At 41.3% G+C, this 25,402-nt stretch overlaps 1 protein-coding gene across 1 annotated transcript in view; it reads left to right on the forward strand.

Annotated features, from left to right (window-relative positions):
- The window catches only part of SPOCK1 (SPARC (osteonectin), cwcv and kazal like domains proteoglycan 1), a 515,600-nt gene that overhangs the window by 478,896 nt on the left and 11,302 nt on the right, over positions 1 to 25,402 (forward strand). Inside the window, exons 7-8 of the mRNA XM_008014545.3 lie at positions 19,272 to 19,388; positions 23,202 to 23,423. Coding sequence (XP_008012736.2) covers positions 19,272 to 19,388; positions 23,202 to 23,423 — 339 coding nt within the window. The remainder of the gene's footprint in view (positions 1 to 19,271; positions 19,389 to 23,201; positions 23,424 to 25,402) is intronic.

The raw sequence follows: 25,402 nt of genomic DNA on the forward strand, positions 1-25,402 counted from the left end.
CTGGTGTCAAATGCTCACTTTGGCCTTCATGTGTGTGCTGGCGAGAGAGCTGGAGGCTGGAGTGAGCAAGCCCCCTAGCCTGTTTAGGGACCTTGGTATTCTCAGGTGTGTAGTAGAGATCATAGTGTCACCCTCCCAGGGCATCCTGAGGCTTCACTGAGACAATGTATGTCCTTTTATCTATGCTACATCATAGTGTCCCACACACATGCATTTCTCCCTGCCCCTCTCTTCCCCTCAAGTCCATTTTCTGTTTGGCTGGAAGTTATCCCTCTCCATGGTGGCTCTATCTCTCCATAACATCCTCAAAGGTACATGCTGGCCCTGACCTGTTTGGCATGTTTATTCCTGGTGCTCTTACGGTAATTGGAGCAGCGTTTTCACCTAAGTATTCACATTCTTCCCTTCATACCTCCTGTAAACACATATTGATGCCGACTTTTGGCCAGGTGCTCTACTGGGAACTCGGGTGAGTATAGATGTGACTACTGCAGAATTCTTACTGCGTCTGACATCAGAGTCCAAAAGAGACAGCAGGTTGTGATACGGCATGGAAAAGTGGAACTGCATGAATAGGGCGCTGGGGACACCCCACGGAGGGGGAAGTAGACTCTTCTTGGATGCGTGTTGGGAGAAGATTCCCCAGGTGAACACATATTTGAACGAAACCTTGGTTCTCCAGGAAGGAGGATTCTGAGAGAGAGAGGGCCTGTGTCTTCCTTGTTAAAATTCCACCAACACAGTGGAGGGAAAGCATTCTCCTTTTACAAATTAGGAGAGGGGAGACCAAGCACCAGGCAAGGGCTGTATCTTAATCATCTTTGTATCCCCCAGAGTGTCTGACTTAGGGAGTGCTGGAATTGAATTTAGACCTGCCCAAGGTCACAGGGCAGAAGGGAGAACAGCACACAGATTGTGTTGATTAAAAAATCCTGCATTTAGGAATTATTTTCTCCCTTTTGGTTTAAAAGAAAAATGTTAGTTTGTACCATGAGAACAAATGAATTGGTGCAAACTGTCTTGAGTTATAGCTAACAAGTCTCTTACGTTCATTTCACTCAAGCTTTCTCCCACCTCAGGGCTACTACCCTGCACTGCCTTTGCTCACTCACTTATATGTATTTATATTCTGTGTATGCTTGAAGAGGCTCTTGATGCACATAGAAGCAAATGCAAATGCAGATTATCTCTCTCCCTTTTAACACATATATAGCATAGAATATACACTATTCTGCACTTTAAGTTGACTTCTCTTGGAGATCTTTGCATCTCATACAAGTAGCTTTATAGTTTTCCACTGGTGGATATACTATAATTGATTTAACCATGGACATTTGAATGTTTCCAGCCTTTTGCTATTTCAAATAATGCTGTTATGGATAGCCTTATACATGCAACTTCTAATGTATTTACATGCATATCCGTAGGTGTTAGTACCAAAGTGAAATTTTGGGGTCAAAATATCTAGCAACCTTTCTGAATCACTTTGCCATTGTTATATTTCTTATAAAACTCAATATAGAGTTAGGCTTCTCTTTGTGACCTGGTCTGAAAATAAAATCTTATTCTTTTGAGAGGTGAATTTTAACTCATTTAGATTTATTGAAGTAAAAAGTTATGTTTAGTACTGTCAGCTCTGTTATTTTTCCATATTTTCCTTTATGTTTTTAAATATTGTGTCGTAGGGCATGTGTGTGTATCATTCTTCTGATATTCAAGAATGTTCTCACTAAAAACAGTGTGATAAAATTAATATGTTTCTTCTCTCTCTTCCCTTCTCCCCCAGTTTAGCCTCCTCTTCATTTCTCCTGACACTCGATCATAGTTGATATGATCATCCTCTTAGGGTTTAGCCTTTGTTCAGTGAAATATGTTCAATCTTATATTACTCAGCTTCTAATTCTGTCATTTGACTCCAACTATTATGTTTAAGGCAATCAGTAAACTTGTTGTACTTTGCATCTTCTTCTTCCCTTCCCCTCTTTGTTGTTGTTGTTTGTATCATTTCATCATTGTCAGGACATGTAGCATTTGCCTTCTTATCTGTCACTCCAGTCTCCATAGTTGTCTAGAGTTCTCTAGTATTTCCTTTGGAAGGGCTCATGAGAACAATAGTTCCTGGTTAACTGTACAGAACTGGTTTTCTGTAGTATTTATGATTGATAGAGAGCACAGTTTGATGTAAAATCCTTGGTTCAACTTTCTTTTCTTGGCTGTTTTAAGGATAATGTTCTATTGACTTCCTCCTTTGAATATTGCTGTGGTGAAATCTGAGGACAGACTTATTCCTTTTTTCTCTCATAAGTTACTTGGATATCTTTTCTGCTACTGTGTGGATATGTGTGTGTGTGTGTGTGTGTGTATATATATATAAATAAAAAATACTTCATTCATATATATATATATATATATATATATATATATATATATATATACTTTAAGTTCTGGGATACATGTATGGAACAGGTATACATGTGCCATGGTGGTTGGCTGCACCCATCAACCTGTCATCTACATTAGGTATTTCTCCTAATGCTATCCTTCCCCTTGCCCCCCACCCCCCGATAAGCCCCAGTGTGTGATGTTGCCTTCCCTGTTCCCATTTTCCAACTCCCACTTATGAGTGAGAACATACAGTGTCTGGTTTTCTGTTCCTGTGTTAGTTTGCTGAGAATGATGGTTTCCAGCTTCATCCATGTCCCCGCAAAGGACATGAACTCATCGTTTTTGATGGCTGCATAGTATTCCGTGGTGTATATGTGACACATTTTCTTTTCCAGTCTATCACTGATGGACATTTGGGTTGGTTCCAAGTCTTTGCTATTGTGAATAGTGCCACAATAAACATACATGTGCCTGTGTCTTTATAGTAGAATGATTTATACTTTGGGTATATACTCAGTAATGAGATTGCTGGGTCAAATGGTATTTCTAGTTCTAAATCCTTGAGGAATTGCCAAATTATCTTTCACAATGATTGAATTAATTTACACTCCCACCAACAGTGTAAAAGTGTTCCTGTTTCTCCACATCCTCTCCAGCATCTTTTGTTTCCTGACTTTTTAATGAGCGCCATTCTAACTGGCATGAGATGGTATCTCATTATGGTTTTGATTTGCATTTCTCTAATGACCAGTGATGATGAGCTTTTTTCATATGTTTTTTGGCCACATAAATGTCTTCCTTTGAAAACTGTCTGTTCATATCCTTTGCCGACTTTTTAATGGGGTTTTTCCTCATAAATTTGTTTATGTTTCTTTTAGATGCTGGATATTAGCCCTTTGTCAGATTGATAGATTGCAAACATTTTCTCCCATTCTGTAGATTTCCCATTCACTCTGATGATAGGTTTTTTTGTTGTTGTTGTTGTTTGTTTTTGGTTTTGTTTTTTTTTTTTTTTTTTTTTTTTTTTTTTTTGCTGAGCAGAAGCTCTTCGGTTTAATTAGATCCCAGTTGTCAATTTTGGCTTTTGTTGCAATTGCTTTTGATGTTTTAGCCATGAAGTCTTTGCCCATGCCTATGTCCTGAATGGTATTGCCTAGGTTTTCTTCTAGGATTTTTATGGTTTTAGGTCTTACGTTTAAATCTTTAATTCATTTTGAGTTAATTTTTGTATAAGGTATAAGAAAAGGGTCCAGCTTTCTGAGTATGGCTAGCCAGTTTTCCCAAAACCATTTATTAAATAGGGAATCCTTTCCCCACTGCTTGTTTTTGGTGGTTCAACATATGCAAATCAATAAACATAATCCATCACATAAAGAGAACCAGTGACAAAAACCACATGATTGTCTCAATAGATGCAGAAAAGGCCTTAAATAAAATTCAACAACACTTCATACTAAAAGCACTCAATAAACTAGGTATTGATGGAACATATCTCAAAATAGTGAGAGCTATTTATGACAAACCCACAGAAAATATACTGAATGGGCAAAAGCTGGAAGCATTCCCTTTGGAAACTGGCATAAGACAAGGATGCCCTATCTCACCACTTGTATTCAACACAGTATTGGAAATTCTGCCCAGGCAATTAGGCAAGAGAAAGAAAAAAAGGGTATTCAAATAGGCAGAGAGGAAGTCAAACTGTCTGTCTGCAGATGACATGATTGTATATTTAGAAAACCCCATCATCTCATCCCCAAATCTCCTTAAGCTGATAAGCAACTTCAGCAAAGTCACAGGATACAAAATCAATGTGCAAAAATCACAAGCATTCAAATATACAATAATAGCCAAATCATGAGCAAACTCCCATTCACAATTGCTACAAAGAGAATAAAATACCCAGGAATACAACTTACAAGGGATGTGAAGTATCTCTTCAAGGAGAACTATAAACCTCTGCTCAAGGGATTAAGAGAGGACACAAACAAATGGAAGAACATTCCATGCTCATGGATAAGAAGAACAAATATCGTGAAAATAGCCATACTGCCCAAAGTAATTTATAGATTCAGTGCCATCCCCATCAAGCTACCAATGACTTTCTTCATAGAATTAGAAAAAAACTACTTTAAATTTCATATGGAACCAAAAAGGACCCCATATAGCCACGACAATCCTAAGCAAAAAGAACAAAGCTGGGAGCATCATGCTACCTGACTTCAAACTATACTACAAGGTTACGGTAACCAAAACAGCATGTTACTGGTACCAAAACAGACATATAGACCAATGGAACAGAACAGAGGCCTCAGAAATAACACCACACATCTACAACCATCTGATCTTTGACAAACCTGATATTTCTTCACTTTTAAAACCCAGCAACTCTATTTAGGTAGATCTTAGTATTGACCATTCTTGGTCCATTTTCCCTAGCTTATGCTGTGCCTTTTAAACATGTAAATTCAACCCTTATTTCTGGAGTGGTTTAATGAATTGTATTTTAAGTTATGTCCTGTTTCATTGTTGTCTTTTGTTTCTTCAGAGGCTTCAGTTATCCACATATAGGGTTTCCTTTGCCTCTTCTCTCTAGTTGTATGTTACTCTGTAACCTTCTGTAATTCCTTCTTTATTTCCTCTTTATATTGTTCACTCTTCTCATTTCTGGCATCCTTCTCTCTTGTATTTTTCCACAGTGTCTGTTCTCCCTTGTGCTTCTCCACTTTGGCTTCATTTTCCCCTAGGTTCTAAATGCTTCCATGCCATTTCCTCATTGACTTCTTATCTCTCCCCTGAGTTCTTGAATACTGCTTTGTTGTCTTTCTTTACAAAGATGATTGTTTCATTTTATTTTATTTTATTTTATTTTATTTTATTTATTTATTTTTTAAATTTATTTCTTATTATTAAACTTCAAGTTGTAGGGTACATGTGCACAACGTGCAGGTTTGCTACATATGTATACTTGTGCCATGTTGGTGTGCTGCACCCATTAACTCGTCATTTACATCAGGTATAACTCCCAATGCAATCCCTCCCCCCCTCCCCCCTCCCCATGATAGGCCCCGGTGTGTGATGTTCCCCTTCCCGAGTCCAAGTGATCTCATTGTTCAGTTCCCACCTACGAGTGAGAACATGCGGTGTTTGGTTTTCTGTTCTTGTGATAGTTTGCTAAGAATGATGGTTTCCAGCTGCATCCATGTCCCTACAAAGGACACAAACTCATCCTTTTTTATGGCTGCATAGTATTCCATGGTGTATATGTGCCACATTTTCTTAATCCAATCTGTCACTGATGGACATTTGGGTTGATTCCAAGTCTTTGCTATTGTGAATAGTGCTGCAATAAACATACGTGTGCAGGTGTCCTTATAGCAGCATAATTTATAATCCTTTGGGTATATACCCAGTAATGGGATGGCTGGGTCATACTGCCCAAGGTAATTTATAGATTCAATGCCATCCCCATCAAGCTACCAATGAGCTTCTTCACAGAATTGGAAAAAACTGCTTTAAAGTTCATATGGAACCAAAAAAGAGCCCGCATCTCCAAGACAATCCTAAGTCAAAAGAACAAAGCTGGAGGCATCACGCTACCTGACTTCAAACTATACTACAAGGCTACAGTAACCAAAACAGCATGGTACTGGTACCAAAACAGAGATATAGACCAATGGAACAGAACAGAGTCCTCAGAAATAATACCACACATCTACAGCCATCTGATCTTTGACAAACCTGAGAGAAACAAGAAATGGGGAAAGGATTCCCTATTTAATAAATGGTGCTGGGAAAACTGGCTAGCCATAAGTAGAAAGCTGAAACTGGATCCTTTCCTTACTCCTTATACGAAAATTAATTCAAGATGGATTAGAGACTTAAATGTTAGACCTAATACCATAAAAATCCTAGAGGAAAACCTAGGTAGTACCATTCAGGACATAGGCATGGGCAAAGATTGTTTCATTTTAATCCATGATTTTACACTTGGCCTACATGCTCATCTTTTCCATCTTTCTGCTAAGTGTTCTGTGGTAAGTTTTACTATTTTTCTTTCTTTCAAAACCTAGAACATAGATGCAATGCTGCTCTTTTGCAACTCATTTTAAAAATCAACTTGCCAGCCCCTTAAAAAAAGCTATTATTGGAATAAGTTAGATGTTACTGGCCTACCTATTCAAAAGGACGCCCTGCAGATGGAAGGGGAAGAACCAGGCTATCTTTATAGATTCACACTGCAAAGGCACTTGCTTCAGGGATTTACCAGTGACAGATGGCCCCCTATAAAAATGGCTCCTCTGTATGGTCCTGTCTTTTCTGTTTCTATGAAACAGATCAGGTCCAGGGTTTCTCTTATCAGCTGTGCTCACTCTCTCTCTAATTTTTTTTTTTGCCAGACCCAAGTTGTACTTTATGGTGAGCCTCTTGCTTACAGGAAAAATAATTTTGTAGACCCTTTCCGAGATCTGCTGCCTCTAGGCCACTTTGCTCTTTTCTTCCTTCCCTTGTTTTACTTTCCTGTGCAGCTTCTGTTTAATCTGTGCACTCTCCTTTCTTCCAGATCCCTTAGTTCTTGCTGAACAAGAAGTCTATCACTTCAGAAGGAGCTCTTTGCCTATAGGAAGTCTATTTTTGCTGGGTCATTGTGTTTTTATTGGTCCACCTGAACCTTTAAACTTCCATCTGCGTGGCTTCTGTTGTACTGTTCAAGCCTGGGGATATATCTCCTAGTTTTACTGAAAATAAAATTTAGGGTTTTCTTCCTGGGTACATTGTTGTTTACATATGACATTCAGGAGGGGAAGAGAGAAATTACTAGCTATGTCATGCTGCGTTGTTAGATACTGGATCTCTAAATAGGCAATTTAGATCAAATACAGCAGTTTTACTAGAAATAGAGATAATAATAATAGCAAACATTTCATCACTGTGCTAGTCACATGATCCTCTCTGAGCCCAGAGGAGGTCACTTGAGGCTTGAATGCCAGCTACTTTTCATGCCAAGTCACTATACCTAATCATGCCCTCAGGAGAAGGGGAGATGATTGAGAGAGTTGCATGACCTGAAGGGTGAGAAGAGTAGTAAGCCATACACCCAAACAAGCAGGATTTGGAATAGCCTAAAATGCCTTTATGGTTTCAAGAGGTAGTTTGTCTCTAGATCCCCATTTATCTATCTTCCTCCTTCATCAGCTTGTTCACTGGAAGCACTATAATGCAGGTATCCTGCTGCATCTGGTCCAGGCATCTCCAGGATTATTCTGTTCTGGTCTCAATTCCAAGTGGGAATTTTCAACTCCAGCTCAATGTCCACCATCTTACCTTATACTCTGGCACCCCTGTAGATGTTGCTGGACCTTTGTTGCAAGAAAGAGTCAATGCTACCACGCTTCCATCAGCACATATCCCCATGGCACCATCCACTCTAAACCAGGGCAATGGTGGAGTAGTGGGGGGAATTAAGAGGAACTCATGGTTCTCTGCATTTATTTTAAGTCTATGCCTGATCCTCCCCATGTAATCTGTGAATGAAAGTATACCGATATTCTCCTCCCATTCCCAAATGAAAGAGCCATTCCCAGGTTCCAGACACCTCCTAAGATTCCTATCACCTTCAGGATCTGATCTCAAGTCCCAAGATTGGTTCTCTACCAATTGTGGCTTTTTGCTCCATTAAATAACAATTTAAGTTGTTTAAGTGTAAAAACATATACGCATATTTTGATACTTTTGGGATTGAAAAATATAGAAACTAAAATTTTTCAATAATACCTGGATTTGGTTTTTGAATTTGAGCAGATCAAACTGGACACAAATTGCTCATTAGAAATACAGACTTGTATATACCCTAAAAAGGCATCTTCTGTCAACAACCTCTTACAGATATAAGTTCATATATCAGCCCTGGAACAAGCAGTGCTACTTTTGTCAGAAGTCATCCCTTGAGATGTATATATGCATGTATATTATGAAATATAGTGGAATAGCTTAAACAGATGTGCAGAACATATATGCATATTTATACAACTTATGATTTATTTATTTTTGAGATGGAGTCTCATTCTGTCACCCAGGCTGGAGTGCAGTGGCGCCATATTGGCTCACTGCAACCTCCGCCTCTTGGGTTCAAGCAATTCTCCTGCCTCAGCCTCCTGAGTAGCTGGGATTACAGGCGTGTGCCACCATGCCTGGCTAATTTTTTGTATTTTGAGTAGAGACAAAGTTTCACTATGTTGGCCAGGCTAGTCTCGAACTCCTGGCCTCACGTGATCTACCCTCCTCAGCCTTCTAAAGTGCTGGGACTACAGGCATGGGCCACTGCACCTGGCCCCAACTTATGATTTTATATACGTTGATGATTTAGAAATGGTATATTTAATTTGAGCAGAGCATTAAAAAATCACTTTATTCAAAGTGGGCTCCTCATTATTTCTAAGGCCTGCCTAGAATGTCTTCTTCCTAAGTCCTCCCTGCATATGAGCCTCAGCTCAATTCTTGCCTTCTCCAGGAAGCCTTCACTGACTGCTATTGGCCAGTTGAGCTTATACATTAACAAAAGGCAAAATGACTCTCAGACACTCAGTCTGGCTCTCCACAGTGGGAAAGCCCATGAAGGAATTAGGCAACATCACCTAGCCCCTTTCCCAGGACTCTGTTCTTCCCCTCCCCACAACGACTCTCTCAGTAGTCCAGGTTGAGCCTGTTTTGCACCCCCATCTCAGAGCATTTGCCATTGCTGATTTTAGGTGAGAACAGCAGTTGTCGTTTCTGCAGCTTAGTCTTTATTAGTTGAGGGCCTAAAAAGTCTGGTTGGCCATGAAATCCTTCAGTAAAACTGCTGGTATGATGCTGCTAATCGATTTCAGGTCTCCCATGTAGGAAAATGCTCACCCACTGGCTAGGGAACACAATTAAAGCCAGACTTGGATTTTAAACCAATATTTTACATATTCAATAATTTTTTTTTGTTTTGGCCCAGAGCGTGAAAATGGCTGTGGATTTTATCAGAAGCCTTAAAAGCTTATTTCATCTAGCTAACTTCCCTGATCTAGATTATTCAGGGAGAAAAAAAATAAGCGTTATTCCACTCATGCACATTTACAGATGTTATACAAGTTCTAAATGTGTTTCTTTTTCCACATGAAAGATTATCATTAGAATCAAGGGAAACATTAAAGTCTCCTCAAATCAGCTTACCTAGAATAGTCTTAATGGGTTTAATAGGGAAATTTATCCATCTTTGCTTGTAGATTGTACCATTAATTAGTATAACTCATCTTTTTCCAAATTTAATGTCAGTATTTTAAACTCTTCCAAAGATTGCTTTTTAAAGACTTTATTAGCAAGTTCCTGAATAATGACACCTAATTCCTTTGCTCATGCCTGTTTTTACATAAAATGATGCATTCTCTAAGGATAAGAGAACACGCATATATATTGATGTTTTAGGCAGTGAAAAGTAAAAGCTGGAATTACATATAACGCAATTTAATTTGAGCAGGCATAACCTGGCTCAAAGATCTGTGTTAGATGATCTCCAATTAGAAAGGCAATCCACCTTGTATATGTTTTTTAAATCCCCTCAGTAAGCTCCTATTGTATTTTCTATTACAAAACTGCTTGTGGCAAGGAGCCTATTATCTATCAGCCTCTCAAGGGTAAGTGTTCCCAGCCTCTGATGATCCTTGGAAGAGACTAAATAGTGGCTGCCTGTCAGTATTTGAAAGCAAAATGCTCACCACAATCATTATTCCCATTTTACAGATGAAAAAGCAGGGGATCAGAGAAGAGCAGGAGCTTGTGTGAAGAGCAATAACTTGTACACTGAGGGCTGTGAGAGCTGGAAGTCTGAGGGAGTGTCGGTCCCAACCTTGCACTCAAGTGCATGATCTATATCTTGTGGAAGAGGTGCTCAGCATGCCTAGTGGAAGAGCAGACACAGATGCCTTTGGGGAAAATGGGGTTGTCACAGATGAGCAGATGAGTGAACCTCTAGTTGAGAGAGCTGGGCTTGAATTCTAGTTTTGCCGTTTACCATCTGTAGGACTTGGGAGATATCATCCACCTTCTCTGAAAAGCAGTAGAAAAGATTCCTATCTTGCTGGATGGCTTCATGTGGTGGTTTCATGTGAAAACATCACATGCATGATCTTGATTCCCATACTTTTCTATTTGATGGATCACTATGCTGTTCTGGGTCCACAAACACAAATCAGATCACAGCCAACAGCTACTGAGTATGGCCTGGCGCTACCACACGGCAAGCCTGGTGCTGAGCACTTAAGTGCATTCTATTATAGTTTCATTCTCCCCGTGATCCTAATACTAGTTCTGTTATCACCTTCATTCTAGAGATGAGGAAACTGAAGATGAAAAAGTAACATGTCCATAGTCTCAGTGAGGATGGCACCACTGGGATCTGCATTCAGCCCTGTCTGACTCCAGAGTCTACTTTTTGTTTTTATCTTTTATTTATTTTTTGAGATGGAGTTTCCCTTTGTCTTCTAGGCTGGAGTGCAGTGGCATGATCTTGGCTCACTGTAAACTCAGCCTTCACAGTAGCTGGGATTACAGGCGCCTGCCACCACGCCCAGATGATTTTTGTGTTTTTAGTAGAGACAGGGTTTCACCATGTTGGCCAGGCTGGTCTCAAACTCCTGACCTCAAGTGATTCGGTCTCCCAAAGTGCTGGGATTATAGGCACGAGCCGCCATGCTTTTAAGCTTTTAAGGCAGAATGACTGTGTGAAGCAGAATCAACCTTCACCTGTTTGCATTCAAGTTTATTGGGGCCCATGTTCCTAAGGGAATTGTAGACTCACTCTTTCTCCACATTCATGCTCCCATGGCATGCAGCATCTTCTCCTTGGTGTTCCTACACGTTTTTTCCAGCACTGGGGCACCTTCTCTTTGCTTAGATATTGAATGACAGGAGGGACCTGGTCCCTGTTGGTGAGGAGGAGCCTACCGTCCTGTACTGGGAGACAGACACTTGCTGTTGAAGGCGTCCAGCAGCCTGAGAACACCATGATGCAGGGAAAAGACCCAACCCAGGCAAGGCAGTTCAGGAAGGCACCCTTGTGTTTGCTTGAACCCAGACTCTGGAAAGTATTATTTCATCTCAACTCATCTCTGCTCTAAGGAAGGCTCAGCTGGACCTTCTACAGGAGCTACTAATTGCAAACACTCTGAGCACATTGATCCAGGGCTGCTCTGATTAAGTAATTATTCACAACAGCACCTAGGAGGGCTGAAGGAGATTAGTTTGAAAGAATCAGCATCAGGTCTCCATTTCTGAGAGGCCTCCCAGCCTGCTCCCAAAGAGAACTTGAGTTTCGCCCAACTCCTTAATCACCTTTGGAGGCACTAAAGTTTAAATTAAATTCTGATTGTCTTCATATTCACTTCTGCTAAAGCCCTGAGATTGCATTGGTGAGGTTTGCCTGAGAGAGGGGGGCTGGTCCTGTGACAGAAGGGGAGGAGTAAGGTAGGGTTATTTTTATCCTTTGGTTCTTTAGCTGAAAGATTTCATGCATTACAAGAATATACCAGTAATTGGTTCTCCAGCAGAGGTTTACAGATATTCTCTGATGCCTGTGTGTCAGATTTGCCATTTTCGGACATCCCCAATTGGGTGTTCAAATGTGGCTTCAGTTAGGATTTCTAACAGAGACACGCTCACTCACACTTGCTCGCTACTTCTTACTCTATTAGATAGTAACACTATAGCTTTGAATAAAGGATTTCTATCCTGTCTCCCTTTCCATTTTTATCTCATCTCCCAAATGTTTTTTATCCCACTGATTGTTTCCTTGTCTTCCCATTTTTGTCAAATCCTCAGAAAGGGCTTTTTAGACTGTCATTCAGCCCCTGAAGTCATCAATGAGCTGAGACCAGCATGGAACGCCAGTTATAGCCTTTGGGAGCATTTTTCAAAGACACTTGGATTTCCTAGCTCCTATCTCTCCACTTTCAAAACCAATACCTGTTTTGAAACTTCCTCACTAGCTCTTCACTAGCCCCTGGCTTTGTCTGAGGGAAGACACAGGGGCTAGGGAGAAGGGGACAATGGGGTCCCAGGGTACAGGCAGAGCCAGACCACTGGCACTCATCCAGGTAAGAAGCAATCCCTCTTTCCTCCAAAGACTACTGTCTGGGGAGTCTAACTGCCACATAAGCAAATACTAATAACTTAGATCTCCCCTTCCCCCTTACAACCCCACCAAGGCTGCAGTAACCCTGGAGCAGCTTCTCTGTGCTACAGTATTGGCAACAGTGCCTCCTTCTCCCTCCCATCAGCTGCGTTCCTCATGCTGCACTCCAAGCTTTGTTTTAACACTGTCTGCATTCAAATCCAGTCTAGCTTAAAGCCCTTTAAAGCTCCATGCCTTGGGTGGAGGGGGCAAAGGTGGCCAGGTGGAGAGCGATCACATTTTCTTCCCAGGGCTATGTACTTTCCATGGAGACTGAATGTGCCTTATTTACACTTGCTTATTGCATTTTGTTCATATTTTCCAAACAGACAGGAAAAGTCCACCGGGAGAGCACCAAATTACCTGGGCCCTTCTCTGCCTGAGTGCTGTGCTTTCCTGGGGGAGGGAGCTGTCTTTTTCCACATTTTGGAGTAATGTGCAATGGCACTATACTTTTCTCTAATGAAGCCCCAGTGGCCACATGTGACACAGGCAGCAGGCTGTTTGCAGTTCTTCCAAAAGACCATTGTTCTCACACCAAAGCTGACAAAGGCGAGAGCCTACTTGCTTTCCCTCTATCCTATATTGCTCAGCTAGCTACCTCACCTGCATCATTGGAAGAGCCTCCTACACAAGGCAAGGCCTGACATTTTGATTTTTTTCAACCCAGAGTGTGGATGAAGTATATGAATTGTTAGGTTAGTATTCGCTGCCCACAAGACCAACATACCCAGGAAGTAAGTCCTGCATATGGGGATGGCCCAGCAAGATGACAGCCCGATTCAAATCCTGTCTCTTCCACTTAATAGCTATTTGACGCTGGGAGTCTGTGATCTATTGTTCATTCATTTAAAATATACTTACGGTGATAAATATATTTTTGAACAACTATTACATACCACCTTAGAGCAAGTGCTAAGAATACAGGTGTGGGGAAGTCAGACCAATCTCCCAATCCTGGAACTTATCCACAGCAGACAGATATTGCAACCTGTATTTCTTGGACTTCTACTGACCCACCTGTAAAATAAGGAGAGATGTGATATTCTTTATATCACAAGCATCTCCTCAGGCTTAAAAAAAGCATAACCATAAAATTCTAACATATTATGCAGACAGTTGAGATATGAGAAGGGGAATATAAATTTATTGAGTTCCTGCTATATGCCAGTAGCTGTGAGCTATGTTTTACTAATATTGTCTCATCGTATTCCATGTAGTGATGCTATGAGCTAAGTTTTATTACACCATTTTGCAGATGGAAAAATTGAAGTTTACAAAAGGCAGTAAAAGGGTGATTGTATTCAGTCAGTAGGTGTGTATTGAGAACTTTCTTCATTCCAGGAACTGACTGTGTTAGATGCTGGGTCCTCAGTGCTGGGCAGAGTCAGGGCATGTTTTATGTTGTTATGATCTAGGGGAGAAATGGGCACTGAATGAGATGGGTGTTATGAATGTCATCAGAGAAACAAGGCATTAGGAGCACAGAAAAGGGAAAACTCAAGTTTGAGGAGTAGGGAAGTCCTCTAAGAAAATGTCACTCTAAAGCCGAGATCTGATGGAGGAATTGGCATTACAAAGGCAGTGGGAAGAGGTGTTTGTTTCCCAGTGGAAGAGCGTGTCGGAAGGGCAGTAAGGCCAGAGCATGAAGGTTGAGGAGGAATAGATATAGAAGAGAGATTCGGTTTTTCAGTGAGTGTGTCCTGCAGGCCATTTAGCTCACATTATGGAGTTTGGACTTAACCTACAGAATAACTGGAGCCTCTGACGTGTCTCAAGCAGGAGGGTGACTTGATCAAATGTCCGTTTTAGAAAGATCACTTTGGCTGCTGGATGGAGAAGGGAACATGGTGGGGAGGGGACAAGATGGGAGACCGATTAGGAGCCTGTTCCAGTTATCCTGGTGGGAGGTAGTGGTAGCATTGGAGACTAGAATAGAGGCAGTGGAGATAAGAAGGAGTGAACTTTTTCACTGTGAACCAGGACAATTCCCAAGTGTTTGCCCTGAGAATATGAGTATCTGCTGGTACTATTTTCTGACAATGGGAAGAAGCAGATATGAGGCCAGGGAGTGGATTCCAGAGACGTGGCTCACACACCAGCCCTGTTGGAGCAGATGGAGATTGTGTAAAAATGATACGTCACAACCTGTAGAAACAGGAGGGCAAGTGGGGAAACATCATTGAGAAGTAGTGTGTCTGGAGTTGGTTCCTTCCATTGGATTCGTGGTCTCGCTGACTTCAAGAATGAAGCCATGGACCTTTGCGGTGAGTGTTACAACTCTTAAAGATGGCATGGACCCAAAGAGTGAGTAGTAGCAAGGTTTATTGTTAAGAGCAAAAGAACAAAGCTTCCACAGTGTGGAAGGGGAACTGAGTGGGTTGCTGCTGCTGGCTGGGTTGGCCAGCTTTTATTCCTTTATTTGTCCCCTCCCATGTTCTGTTTCTGTCCCATCAGAGTGTCCTTTTTTCAATCCTCCCTGTGATAGGCGACTTTTAGGATCCTGCCAATTGGTGCATTTTACAATCCCCTTGCTAGCTACAGAGTGCTGATTGGTACATTTTTACAGAGCACTGATTGGTGCATTTTACAATCCCCTTGCTAGCTACAGAGCGCTGATTGGTGCATTTTACAATCCTCTTGTAAGACAGAAAAGTTCTCCAAGTCCCCACTCGACTCAGGAAGTCTAGCTGGCTTCACCTCTCAGTAGGATGCTGAGGAGAGAACTTGGGAGCACAAGAGCAATGAAAAGCAAGCTGAAACCAGAATGGAGGGTGGAGGGAATGTAATTGAAAATGGGAGAATTAGAGGGCTAGCTGGCATGTGTCCACCCAGGAGGGTAAGGAGAGCACAAAAAAGCAGGTGTTGGTCTTCGTGATTAATCCAAATCCTCTCCCAAGAAAGCACTGTCTTTTCCTCTGAAGAGTCTGATACTGGTAGCCCAAGTGCCATGCTCCTCTCGCCAGGACCCCTCTCTAGAAATTGCAGGGATTGCCGCAGGGTAGAATGCCAGAATGGCACCAGAATAGCAGGGGGATATATGACTATATTTTTCACCCCACAAACATTACTTTTCCCTAGGAATGTACTACGTGTGTGGGATGTGTCCTCCAGGTCCCCACTTCTGACAGCTTCAGTCCTCCACTCACACCTTTATTGGGGGCGGTGATGAGCACTTTAAAAGGCGGGCACTTTTCTCCCATCACCGGCCTGTGTGTTGTGGCTAGAATACCAAATCTGAACAAATAGCCCTCTGCAGGCTGTTACCTTTGATTATTTCCTTCTTTGGGATGTATCAAGCTCCAGGCAATCTGTGCCTGACTTTCTTCTCATAAGGACCATTTGGTTGAAGATGCTGTGAATGAACAGGGCCCAGTAATTGAGAGCCTCCTCTCTCCATTTTGGGTTTCTGATTTCTCTCCACCCACGCCAGTGGCTCCCTGCTAGTGGACTTGTCCCTGAGTGACAGATTCATTCTTTCAGCATTCCAGTGCCTGATCCTATCAGACATCCAAGGCTTGTGTACTTTGGGGAGCCTGTGGAAAATCCAGCAGTCTCGTAAGGATACAGATTACCTGCACATCTGTCAGGATTTAGTTAAACACGACTGACTAATTTATCTTGAAGCATGAGATTTCTTCTGCACGTTGACTTGGCAATTTTCTGTGTTCAGAGAACATTTAGAATAGATGGTGTGCATGGCAATAGAGAAAAAATAGAGGCTATTAATTTCCCATTTTCAAATGTTAAATTGACTATGGAGTGCACAACCTATTTCCCTTAGAAAAACGGGCCACATTCTCTCCTGCTTAGAGCAGGACAGTGTCAGAAAAGTGAACAGCTAGGTTCACAGGGTTCTGAGTTGGGGCCAATAAGCGTGTCGGGAGGGCCTGCTCCTGAGAATCTGCCTTGGCATCTGGGCTAAGCCAAGATTCTCCACCTTCATAACAATAACTACCTTCCCTACTATTTGGGAGCATGACTTAGCAAGAGATTCTGGTTCCTGGTTTGTGGGGGCTTATCTTCTTTCTCAGCTCATCTTAAACAGCTGAAGGGAAGAAGTATGGGAACAAACTTGGATAGCAGAATATCATGATGATGCTCCAGAAAGTTAGCCCAAAATGATCGCTAACCTGATTCAGTGCTGCCCAGCACGACAGCCTGCTGTGATGGTAAGATTCTGCATCTGTGCTGTCCAGTGTGGAGGTCACTAGCTGTGTGGGGCTGTTGAATGCAGTGGTGCAACTGAGGAACTATTAGATTTTTTAAAATTTTTATTTTTGAGACTGAGTTTCTGCTCTTGTTGCCTAGGCTGGAGTGCAGAGGCACAATCTCAGCTCACCACAACCTCTGCCTCCCAGGTTCAAGCGATTCTCTTGCCTCAGCCTCCCAAGTAGCTGGGATCACAGGCATGCACCACCATGACTGGCTAATTTTGTATTTTGAGCAGAGACAGGGTTTTACCATGCTGGCCAGGCTGGTCTAGACCTCCTGACCTCAGGTGATCCACTGCCTCCCAAAGTGCTGAGATTACAGGCGTGAGCCACCACACCTGGCCTAAATTTTAATTAATGTAAATAGCCATATATGGCTAATGGCAGCTTACTAGATAACACAAGCATCTATTTTTACTTATTTCCTATGTGGCTAAAGCCAGTTGTGTGTAGGTGGATTTGTTGTTGGTTTTCTGAATGCTGTGATGCTAGCCCTAATGTTAACTATAACTCTTTAGTTTAAAAATAGCGATAGCAATAATAATCAAAATCATAGGTGGCACATACTGAGTAATTACCATATATCATGTACTTTGCTAAGAACTTTATATACATTGTCTGATTTATAGTTATATAACCATATTATCCCAAGTTTTACAGATAAGGAAGCCGAGGTGCTGGAGGCTCACTGACTTGTCTGAGGTCACCCAGCCAGTGAGTGGCAAAGCTGGGATTCATTCCAGCCAGCGTGACTCCTGAGAAGTTATTCTTTGCTGCCTGTCGAGACATTTCTCAGTGCTGTTTCCTGGCTGGTGTTTTAAAATACAGCCAAACCCTGGTTATTAAAAGCAAGGCAGTGTTTTAAGGTCATTAAAAACTGGGGTATAAACACTGGACACTCAATCATTCCATGCTTTGCAGAGTGTAGAGTCTGGATCCTACCTGGACAGAAGGCAGTGTCGTAAATGAGAGTCCTCAGGTTGCAGAGACCCAGTCAGGGCCTGGTCACCTTTCTTTTAATATGGAGGTAGGAGAAAGACCTTTTCTGCCTGAGCTCTGGGAAGCTGGGTTCTCCGTCAAGCCCTAGGGTGAGAAATGGGCTTGCTTGATAAGCACATGTGGATGCGAAAAATGAGGACAGGATCTGCATGGTATTATTTTCTTCTGGAGAAGTTTCACCTTGTCCTTTGCAAGGCAGGCCGATGGGGGTTGATCACCTTAATTCAATCAGGGCCTGCATTGATTGAAGGCTAGCTTGGAGTTTTGGTGAGACTGTGTCTACTCCTTTTTCATCACTGTCCCTATGGCTTCCAATGAAGACCCCAGGGATTCCCCCAGGCTCCCTCTGCACTGGTAGGTTCTGAGCCCTAATCTGTGTCTCTTCAGCACCATGAGATATTCAGAACTTGACTGTGCCTTGTAACAGCATTTGTGCTTAACTGCTTAGCAGCCTGCTCCTGTAGCTTTAGAATTTGGGAGAAATTACAGATGTGGGGTTCTGTTCTTTGTCCCTTTTTACTCATTGGAATTTTGGCTCCTCAGATCTTTAATTTGTCTCTCCAGATGCTAAAGGCCCCAAACACATTGCTGGGTTCTCTGGGTCTTGGTAGGGGCCTACTGCCTGGACCCTTTGCAGGTTTTCTCAGTACCAAGAATTAGTGTATGCCCTGAGGGAAGAGGGAGGGGCTAGGGAAAGTCAACTCCTTTCTCTGCACCATTTTTAATCCTTTGGGATTTCTTTCCTCAAGTTTTAGCACTCTACAAGACCTTCAAATAGCTTGCACCTACCTACTCACCTGCCCACCCATCCATCTGTCTGGATTTTCTTGTTCTCAGGAGTGTCTGCCCCAGTGATTCTGTCTTACCCTAAGAAATGAGCTAAATAGTTATAGATGGGCTGAAAGGACTCTTTCATGGAGAAGGCATCCATTTGTTTAGAGTGGAAAGTCAAGAATGAGACCATTGGAAGGCTAGCAAAACAGGCCCAATCCCCAAAACCAAACCTTGGGCTAAAACAAAATTGGGAGTCTGCTATTAATAGGATCTTTTGGTGTCCTAAGCAGCCTCTCTCTAAGAGCATTAGCTGTGCCTAGGTGTTAATCTCTTGACATGAGTTTAGTGGAAAATGTAATCTACTCTGGCAAAACTGCAAGAGCAAGCTTCATGCGGTTAGCAAAAGTGATCTGTGATCGTCATCGGAGGATGCTGCACAATTATGAGACTGTCGCAGCCTGCTTTCACAGCACAGAGGCCATCTAAATTCAAGTTCTGAACAATGGCTGCTTGTCCTGGGGGTCTAGGCTCTTTTTTTGTCCCACTCTTTGTGCTAACAGCATCTTTGGGGTGTTTTCCACGTGAAGTAACAGTTATATCATGGTTGGATAGAAAGGTTTGCTTTGAACATGGCTTTGCCAGTAGCCCTACACACAGAAGGCAGAAAGCCCCCAGACCCATTGTCTGTTCTGTTTGCTTTTCTCTAGCCTGCACAGACAAGGAGTTGCGGAACCTTGCCTCCCGGCTGAAGGACTGGTTTGGAGCTCTTCACGAGGACGCGAACAGAGTCATCAAGCCCACCAGCTCCAACACAGCCCAAGGCAGTAAGGCCATTTTACTTTTGCTCATTTATTTCATTTTAAATATCACGTTTCCTCAATTTATTAGACAGTGATTTAGGGTTAGCAATGTCATTTGGGGGTGAGAAACACCCACTACCTTAAATATATACTTTGACTTTATGTCCCAATCTCAAAAAAGTTGGATTAAAAAATGTTTAGTATAGACATTTTGAAAAAAATATATAATCTCACTATTTTAATGACCGTAAGCATGCTGTGGTACCTACTTTGAGGTTTTCTTCGGTGTCATATATGAAACTGTGTGTGTGTTTATAATTACAAAGTTTGGATCATACTTTCCAGACTGTTTTATGATAGTTTACCATGTAGAAATGTGACCATCTTTTCATGTTGTGAATTGTATTCTGCTGATAGCTACACAGAATCCCAGTTTGTGGAGAGAACAATTTACTTAATTTGATCTTTATTTTGGGACACTGAGGTTGTTGCCCATGTTAGGCTAATAGAAGTAACACTGTAGCAAACATATTTGGTGCTATGTCTTTTTGTACAATAGTCAGACTGCACATTGTCTTCCACAGAAACTCCCAGATAGGTGTCCCCTCTCCCCATCCATAACATGCAAATTGCTCAAGGAGCCTCCCCCCAGCATTAGGTGATGGGTTGGCAGAGACCATACTCAGCTTTGTCATAAGTTGCAGAGAACACTGAGAGTGGGTCCTCACATTTGCACGTCGATGGAGTCTCTTTGATGCCTTAATTCAAAGGCAGTTAGGGATAGGCTACTCCACACTGTGGCTAATGAGCACAGAATAGATTACTAAACACAATTATTTGATATATGTAGTTTGGCCACAGCCTTTTCTATTTAGCCATTCTGATATTATTTGGTCAAAATATAAAAACACATCATTTAAAACAGCATTTCACCTGATCCCATGCTTGTTTGGAATTTCTGAAAGTAATGCTCCTGGATTGAATGTAGTAAGTAAGAAGTTAGAGTAGCAACTGTTGAGATTCTGAGTTTGACTAGCATCTGTTTTTCAGCCAAAACAAAAGTGATCTCCTTAATTTTTAGTTATTTTTGGCTGCTCATAGAGATATCAGTGGAGAACATCAATCCAAGGGACAATTATTTTAATAGTTGGGATCTTTTACCTTAAGGAAAAAATAGCTTTTAAGTGTCCCCAAAGTGGTTCTTGGTGGCTGGGTCTGTTGGAAAAGCAAAATAAGATATTTTTCCCCTGGATCCACTAGGAGCAGCCTGACCCTTGGGTTTTCTGAACAACCTTTCAACAAAGAGTAGATTGATGTGAGGAGAGCAGCTGCTTGCAGCCTCCAGTCTCTGGAGATTTCTCCAAAAGACCTTTGAGTCCCCTAAGAGGCTTTTAGGTTTGATATCCTGAAGCAACTGGAGTGAAGGGAATGTTAAAGAATGATGCTTGGTTAGCCTAGAAGGCCAGAGGAGTGAGCTGCATTTGAGTCTAGGAGTTCTGAAAGGGAAACCCTGGAACCCTGCTTGGTCCTGCACTCTTGTGGCCACAAGAAGGGCTGCTCTCCTTTCCCCTGCGTGACAGGCAGCCACAGATGTCAAGATGCAGGCACCCATTTTCTAGTAGTGGTGGGGTGGGCTGGGCTTGACTTTTTCACTACTGCCCAACCAGATTGGCACTTCTTTTTGCTGACCAGTCAGCAGTAAACTCCTCTTGCCTTATGTATTAAAATATCGATATCCTATAAAATTGATGCATAGTATGTAAAATATTATATACAAAAGCGTAGAGCTGGGTAGTGCCAAAGTAAATTATCTTCTCTCATTCAGCAGCCCCTGAGGACAGCATCGTCAAAGACTACTGATAATCATGACATTCGGTCAAACAAGGGGCCACGTTATGTCCCATAGCCTCTCTTCTGAAAAAAAAAAAAAAGGGGGGGTATTTTAAAATGTGTTCTAAGATATTGAATAAATTTAAAAATGGGAAGATTTTATGTTTAAAGCAATAGAGTTTACAATAGCTAGAAAACTCCTCCCAACATTTTTTTTTTTTTAATTGAGCACTATATGCCTGTCATGCCTGAGGCTGCTGAAGGGCACAAGACCGTCTTTCCCCTAAGGGAGCTAATAGTCTGATTAACAAGCATGGACAATGAGGGGAAGCATCGGGTTATAAGAGAGCTCAGAGGAGGAGATGCTGTACTTATTTTACTGGCTTCTGGACAGTGAAGACTTTTCTGCAAAGATGCTGCTTTAAAAAGAGTGGGTACACGGCTGGGTGTGGTGGCTCACATCTGTAATCCCAGCACTTTGGGAGGCTGAGATGGGTGGATCACGAGGTCAGAAGATAGAGACCATCCTGGCTAACATGGTGAAACCCCATCTCTACTAAAAATACAAAAAATTAGCCGGGCATGGTGATGGGCGCCTGTAGTCCCAGCCACTTGGGAGGCTGAGGTAGGAGAATGGCGTGAACCTGGGAGGCGGAGCTTGCAGAGAGCTGAGATTGTGCCACTGCACTCCAGCCTGGGCAATAGAGTGAGACTCCGTCTCAAAAAAAAAAAAAAAAAAAAAAAAAGAGTGGGTGTACTTTACCGTATTCTACATTTCACTAAGAAAGGGTTCCTAGTGATGCACATAGAAACTTAATGACCAGGCTGTGGGCAACTGACCCCATCAGGCCCCCCTTGCACTGCCCATCCCTAAACATGACACTCTAGGCCAACTGGATGGCCTCAGGACAGGAAGATCAGGCAGAAGGCTAGCAGAGGAGTCACTGAGAATATGTAGATTCTGGATTAAGTTTGCTGGGGTCTGAATCTCCATTCTACAATTGTATGACCTGGAGTCTTATTTTTTTCATCTGTTCATCTGTACCGTGGAAATGATATAGCACCATTTCATAGGACTGTTACAAGGATTCAATGAGAAAATTAAGTACAAAGTGCTTAGAAGCATGCTTTCTATATAGCAACAGACATTCATTTTTATCATTGGTATTCCAGAAAAATACAACTAGCCCTAGAAATCCAGTTTGTGGAACAACCTGAGATTGCATGGCACCTTTGATTCTGAAAAACGATGAGTTTTAAATCTGGGGCATGTCTACAGTAGACTCAATATCCCGAGTATTGAGCTAAGTGTTATTATTTTAGTGCATACACTTTCCATTGTGGAAACAAATAATTCTTTAAGAAAACAACTTCTTCTCCCCCAGGGAAATAAAAAAGAAATTATTGTCTGAGTTGATTTGGATTCCATCTCATGGATCTCCTTAGGGGATTGCAGAAGAGAAGAGTGGGGAACAGAGGCAGGCACCTGGCTTGTTTTGCCATTAATGTTCAGACTGCTTGGATTTAAAGGGCCTCTGGGATGCAATCAGTGCTTCTGGATTATGCTATATTGTTTCATTTCACTGCTATCCTTTTAAAAATATTTTATTTTGGTTTTCCAACATTTTTTGAAATATAAAAGCATAGTTTTTGGTACCACAAGCTATACCTCTCACTCACCATGTTTCTATTATTTCTTTCAGGCATACCCCATTTTAAGCAAATGAAAACACAGATTTATGTCACAGACACGTTAATGTTGGGGATTTTTTCCCCTTTAGAACATATTTTCCTCAAATGATGACTTTTAAACCATTTCACTTAAAAACAACACAAGAAAACACAAAATATTCTAGAGAACCACTAACTCTGTATGTCGGGAGGGAAACAGCCTCAGGAGGGGAGTCGGGTGGGCCTTGGCATCTTCTTGGGGCAGGAAGCTGGGGAGTGAGCAGGGAGGGAAGCACCAGGTTTGGTGGCAGCTGAGATGTGCCTTTTGCTTGGCAGGGTTTGACACTAGCATCCTGCCCATCTGCAAGGACTCCCTGGGCTGGATGTTCAACAAGTTGGACATGAACTATGACCTCCTGCTTGACCATTCGGAGATCAATGCCATCTACCTGGATAAGTACGAGCCCTGTATCAAGCCTCTTTTCAACTCTTGTGACTCCTTCAAGGATGGCAAGCTGTCTAACAATGAGTGGTGCTACTGCTTCCAGAAGCCTGGAGGTAAGGTGGGATGGAGGGGTGGGGTCCCTAGCCCAGGGCAGCCTTGCTGGAGCAGAGGAGGACTGCATATGTCTATGAAGTGGGCAGAGAGCCACAGCCAGAGAATAAATAATTCATTCCATTTAATGCCAGGCCCAAAGTCTCATTTCTTCCAGTTTATTTCTGCTTTTAATGTGGTATACGAGAAAACCCAAGAGTATTAATCAAGGAGTCAGTTACTTCTGTCTGTTCCTTCCTTTGGGGAAGTCTCTCAACTGTCTGTTTTTTTCCTCTATAAAATGGGTATGGAAACCTTCACTACACAATCCTCTCAATGTAAAAAATACCTTACAAATGTAAGAGACAATGAATATCATTCTCATTGAGAAAGTCACTTGTCAGTTTCTCTAGGATAAGTTCAGATTTATACTAAGTGTCCTAGGCAAGGATATTTTGGTTATAAATAAACTCCAGCTAATGAAAAAAAGAGACAAGATTTGGCAAATAGAAGAAAAGATACTGGGATAGTTCATATAACCCAAAGTCAGACAGGTCGGCCTGCTGGGGGATTCAGAGTAGGGACAGGTAGCCAGTGGCAGATGCTCTGACTTTACCTCCCTCTGCCTGGGGGGGTGCACCTGAGTATGGCAGTCACAGTTAATGGGACCAGCAGAGACTGGCCCACATCGGGAGAACATACAACTACAGGCATAGCTGGCACATCTCACTGCCAGGAAAGGAGGATGGCTGCTAATATGAAAGTATTTAAGTTATGGATGCATAGACAATACACACACAACAAAAAACGTGAGCATTCAGTGAAAGGTAAGTACGTGTGCATGAGATTTCAAGATATGTTCTTAAAATTACTAGTCAAAAGGCATGTGCCTTTTAAAATTTGAGCAATATTTCCCATTTGACCTCACCTCCAAAGAGGTTGTAACAATTTTTACTTTCACCAAAAATATACGAGAATACCTCTTCTCTATGGCATTACCAAGCTTCTTAATTTATGAGTTAGGTTGAACATCTGTACATACAAAACATTCTTGAAATGTCTATATATTCTTTGTATATTGTTTCTATCAGGTTCTTGTGTGTTTGTTTTTTAAGGAAATTGGAACTTCTCTGGTCATAGGTATTGTAAATATTTTTTCCCAAATTACAGTTCATGCATTTTTGTTAGGGAGAAATTTTAAGATAGCCAAGCTTCTCTATATTTTATGGCTTCTAAGAAGCCATAAAGCTTAGAAAGGTATTTCTCACTTTATCTCTTATGTTTTCTTCATAAGAGGAAAACTTTTGTTGTTTACTTAAATTCTGTATTAACACAGTCAAGTAGGCTCCCAGCCTCCCTGGAGATGGCCATCCAGTTGCTATATATATTTAATATATATATTTAATTATATATAATATATTAATATATTTTATATATTAATATATATTTATATATTTTATATATTAATATATATTTAATATAGCTATATTATATAATTATATAAATATATAATATAGCTATATTAAATATATAGCTATATATAATATATATTTAGATCTATTGATCTATATTTAGATCTATATTATGATCTGTATTTAGATCTATCTATAGATCTATTGCTGAATACTCTGTTAATCAGTTTTAGACTTTTAAATCACAGTTGTTTTATAATATATTTTAGAATCATCCTTTGCTGCCATTAATGTTTTTCTAGAATTTTCCTGGATATTCATATGTTTCTTTCCCTCTGTGAACTTTAGCATTAGTTTAAGTATCAGGCAAAATTAGATTAATCAAATAAAAATCAATAGCAGTATAATATGGAATCATTTTGTTTTAGAACAAGATCTGTCAACCAGTGGTGTTACATTTTTAAATTTTTTTCTAACAATTTTACTTCCCTTGTATTTTTTATTGTTACCATTGTAAATGAAACAGGGTTTTTTTTTTTGCATTATATTCCCTCCCTGGTGGTTGTTTCAACATTAATTTTGTTCCCAAC

The sequence above is a fragment of the Chlorocebus sabaeus genome, chromosome 23 (assembly GCF_047675955.1).
Source record: "Chlorocebus sabaeus isolate Y175 chromosome 23, mChlSab1.0.hap1, whole genome shotgun sequence".
Taxonomy (NCBI): Eukaryota; Metazoa; Chordata; class Mammalia; order Primates; family Cercopithecidae; genus Chlorocebus; species Chlorocebus sabaeus.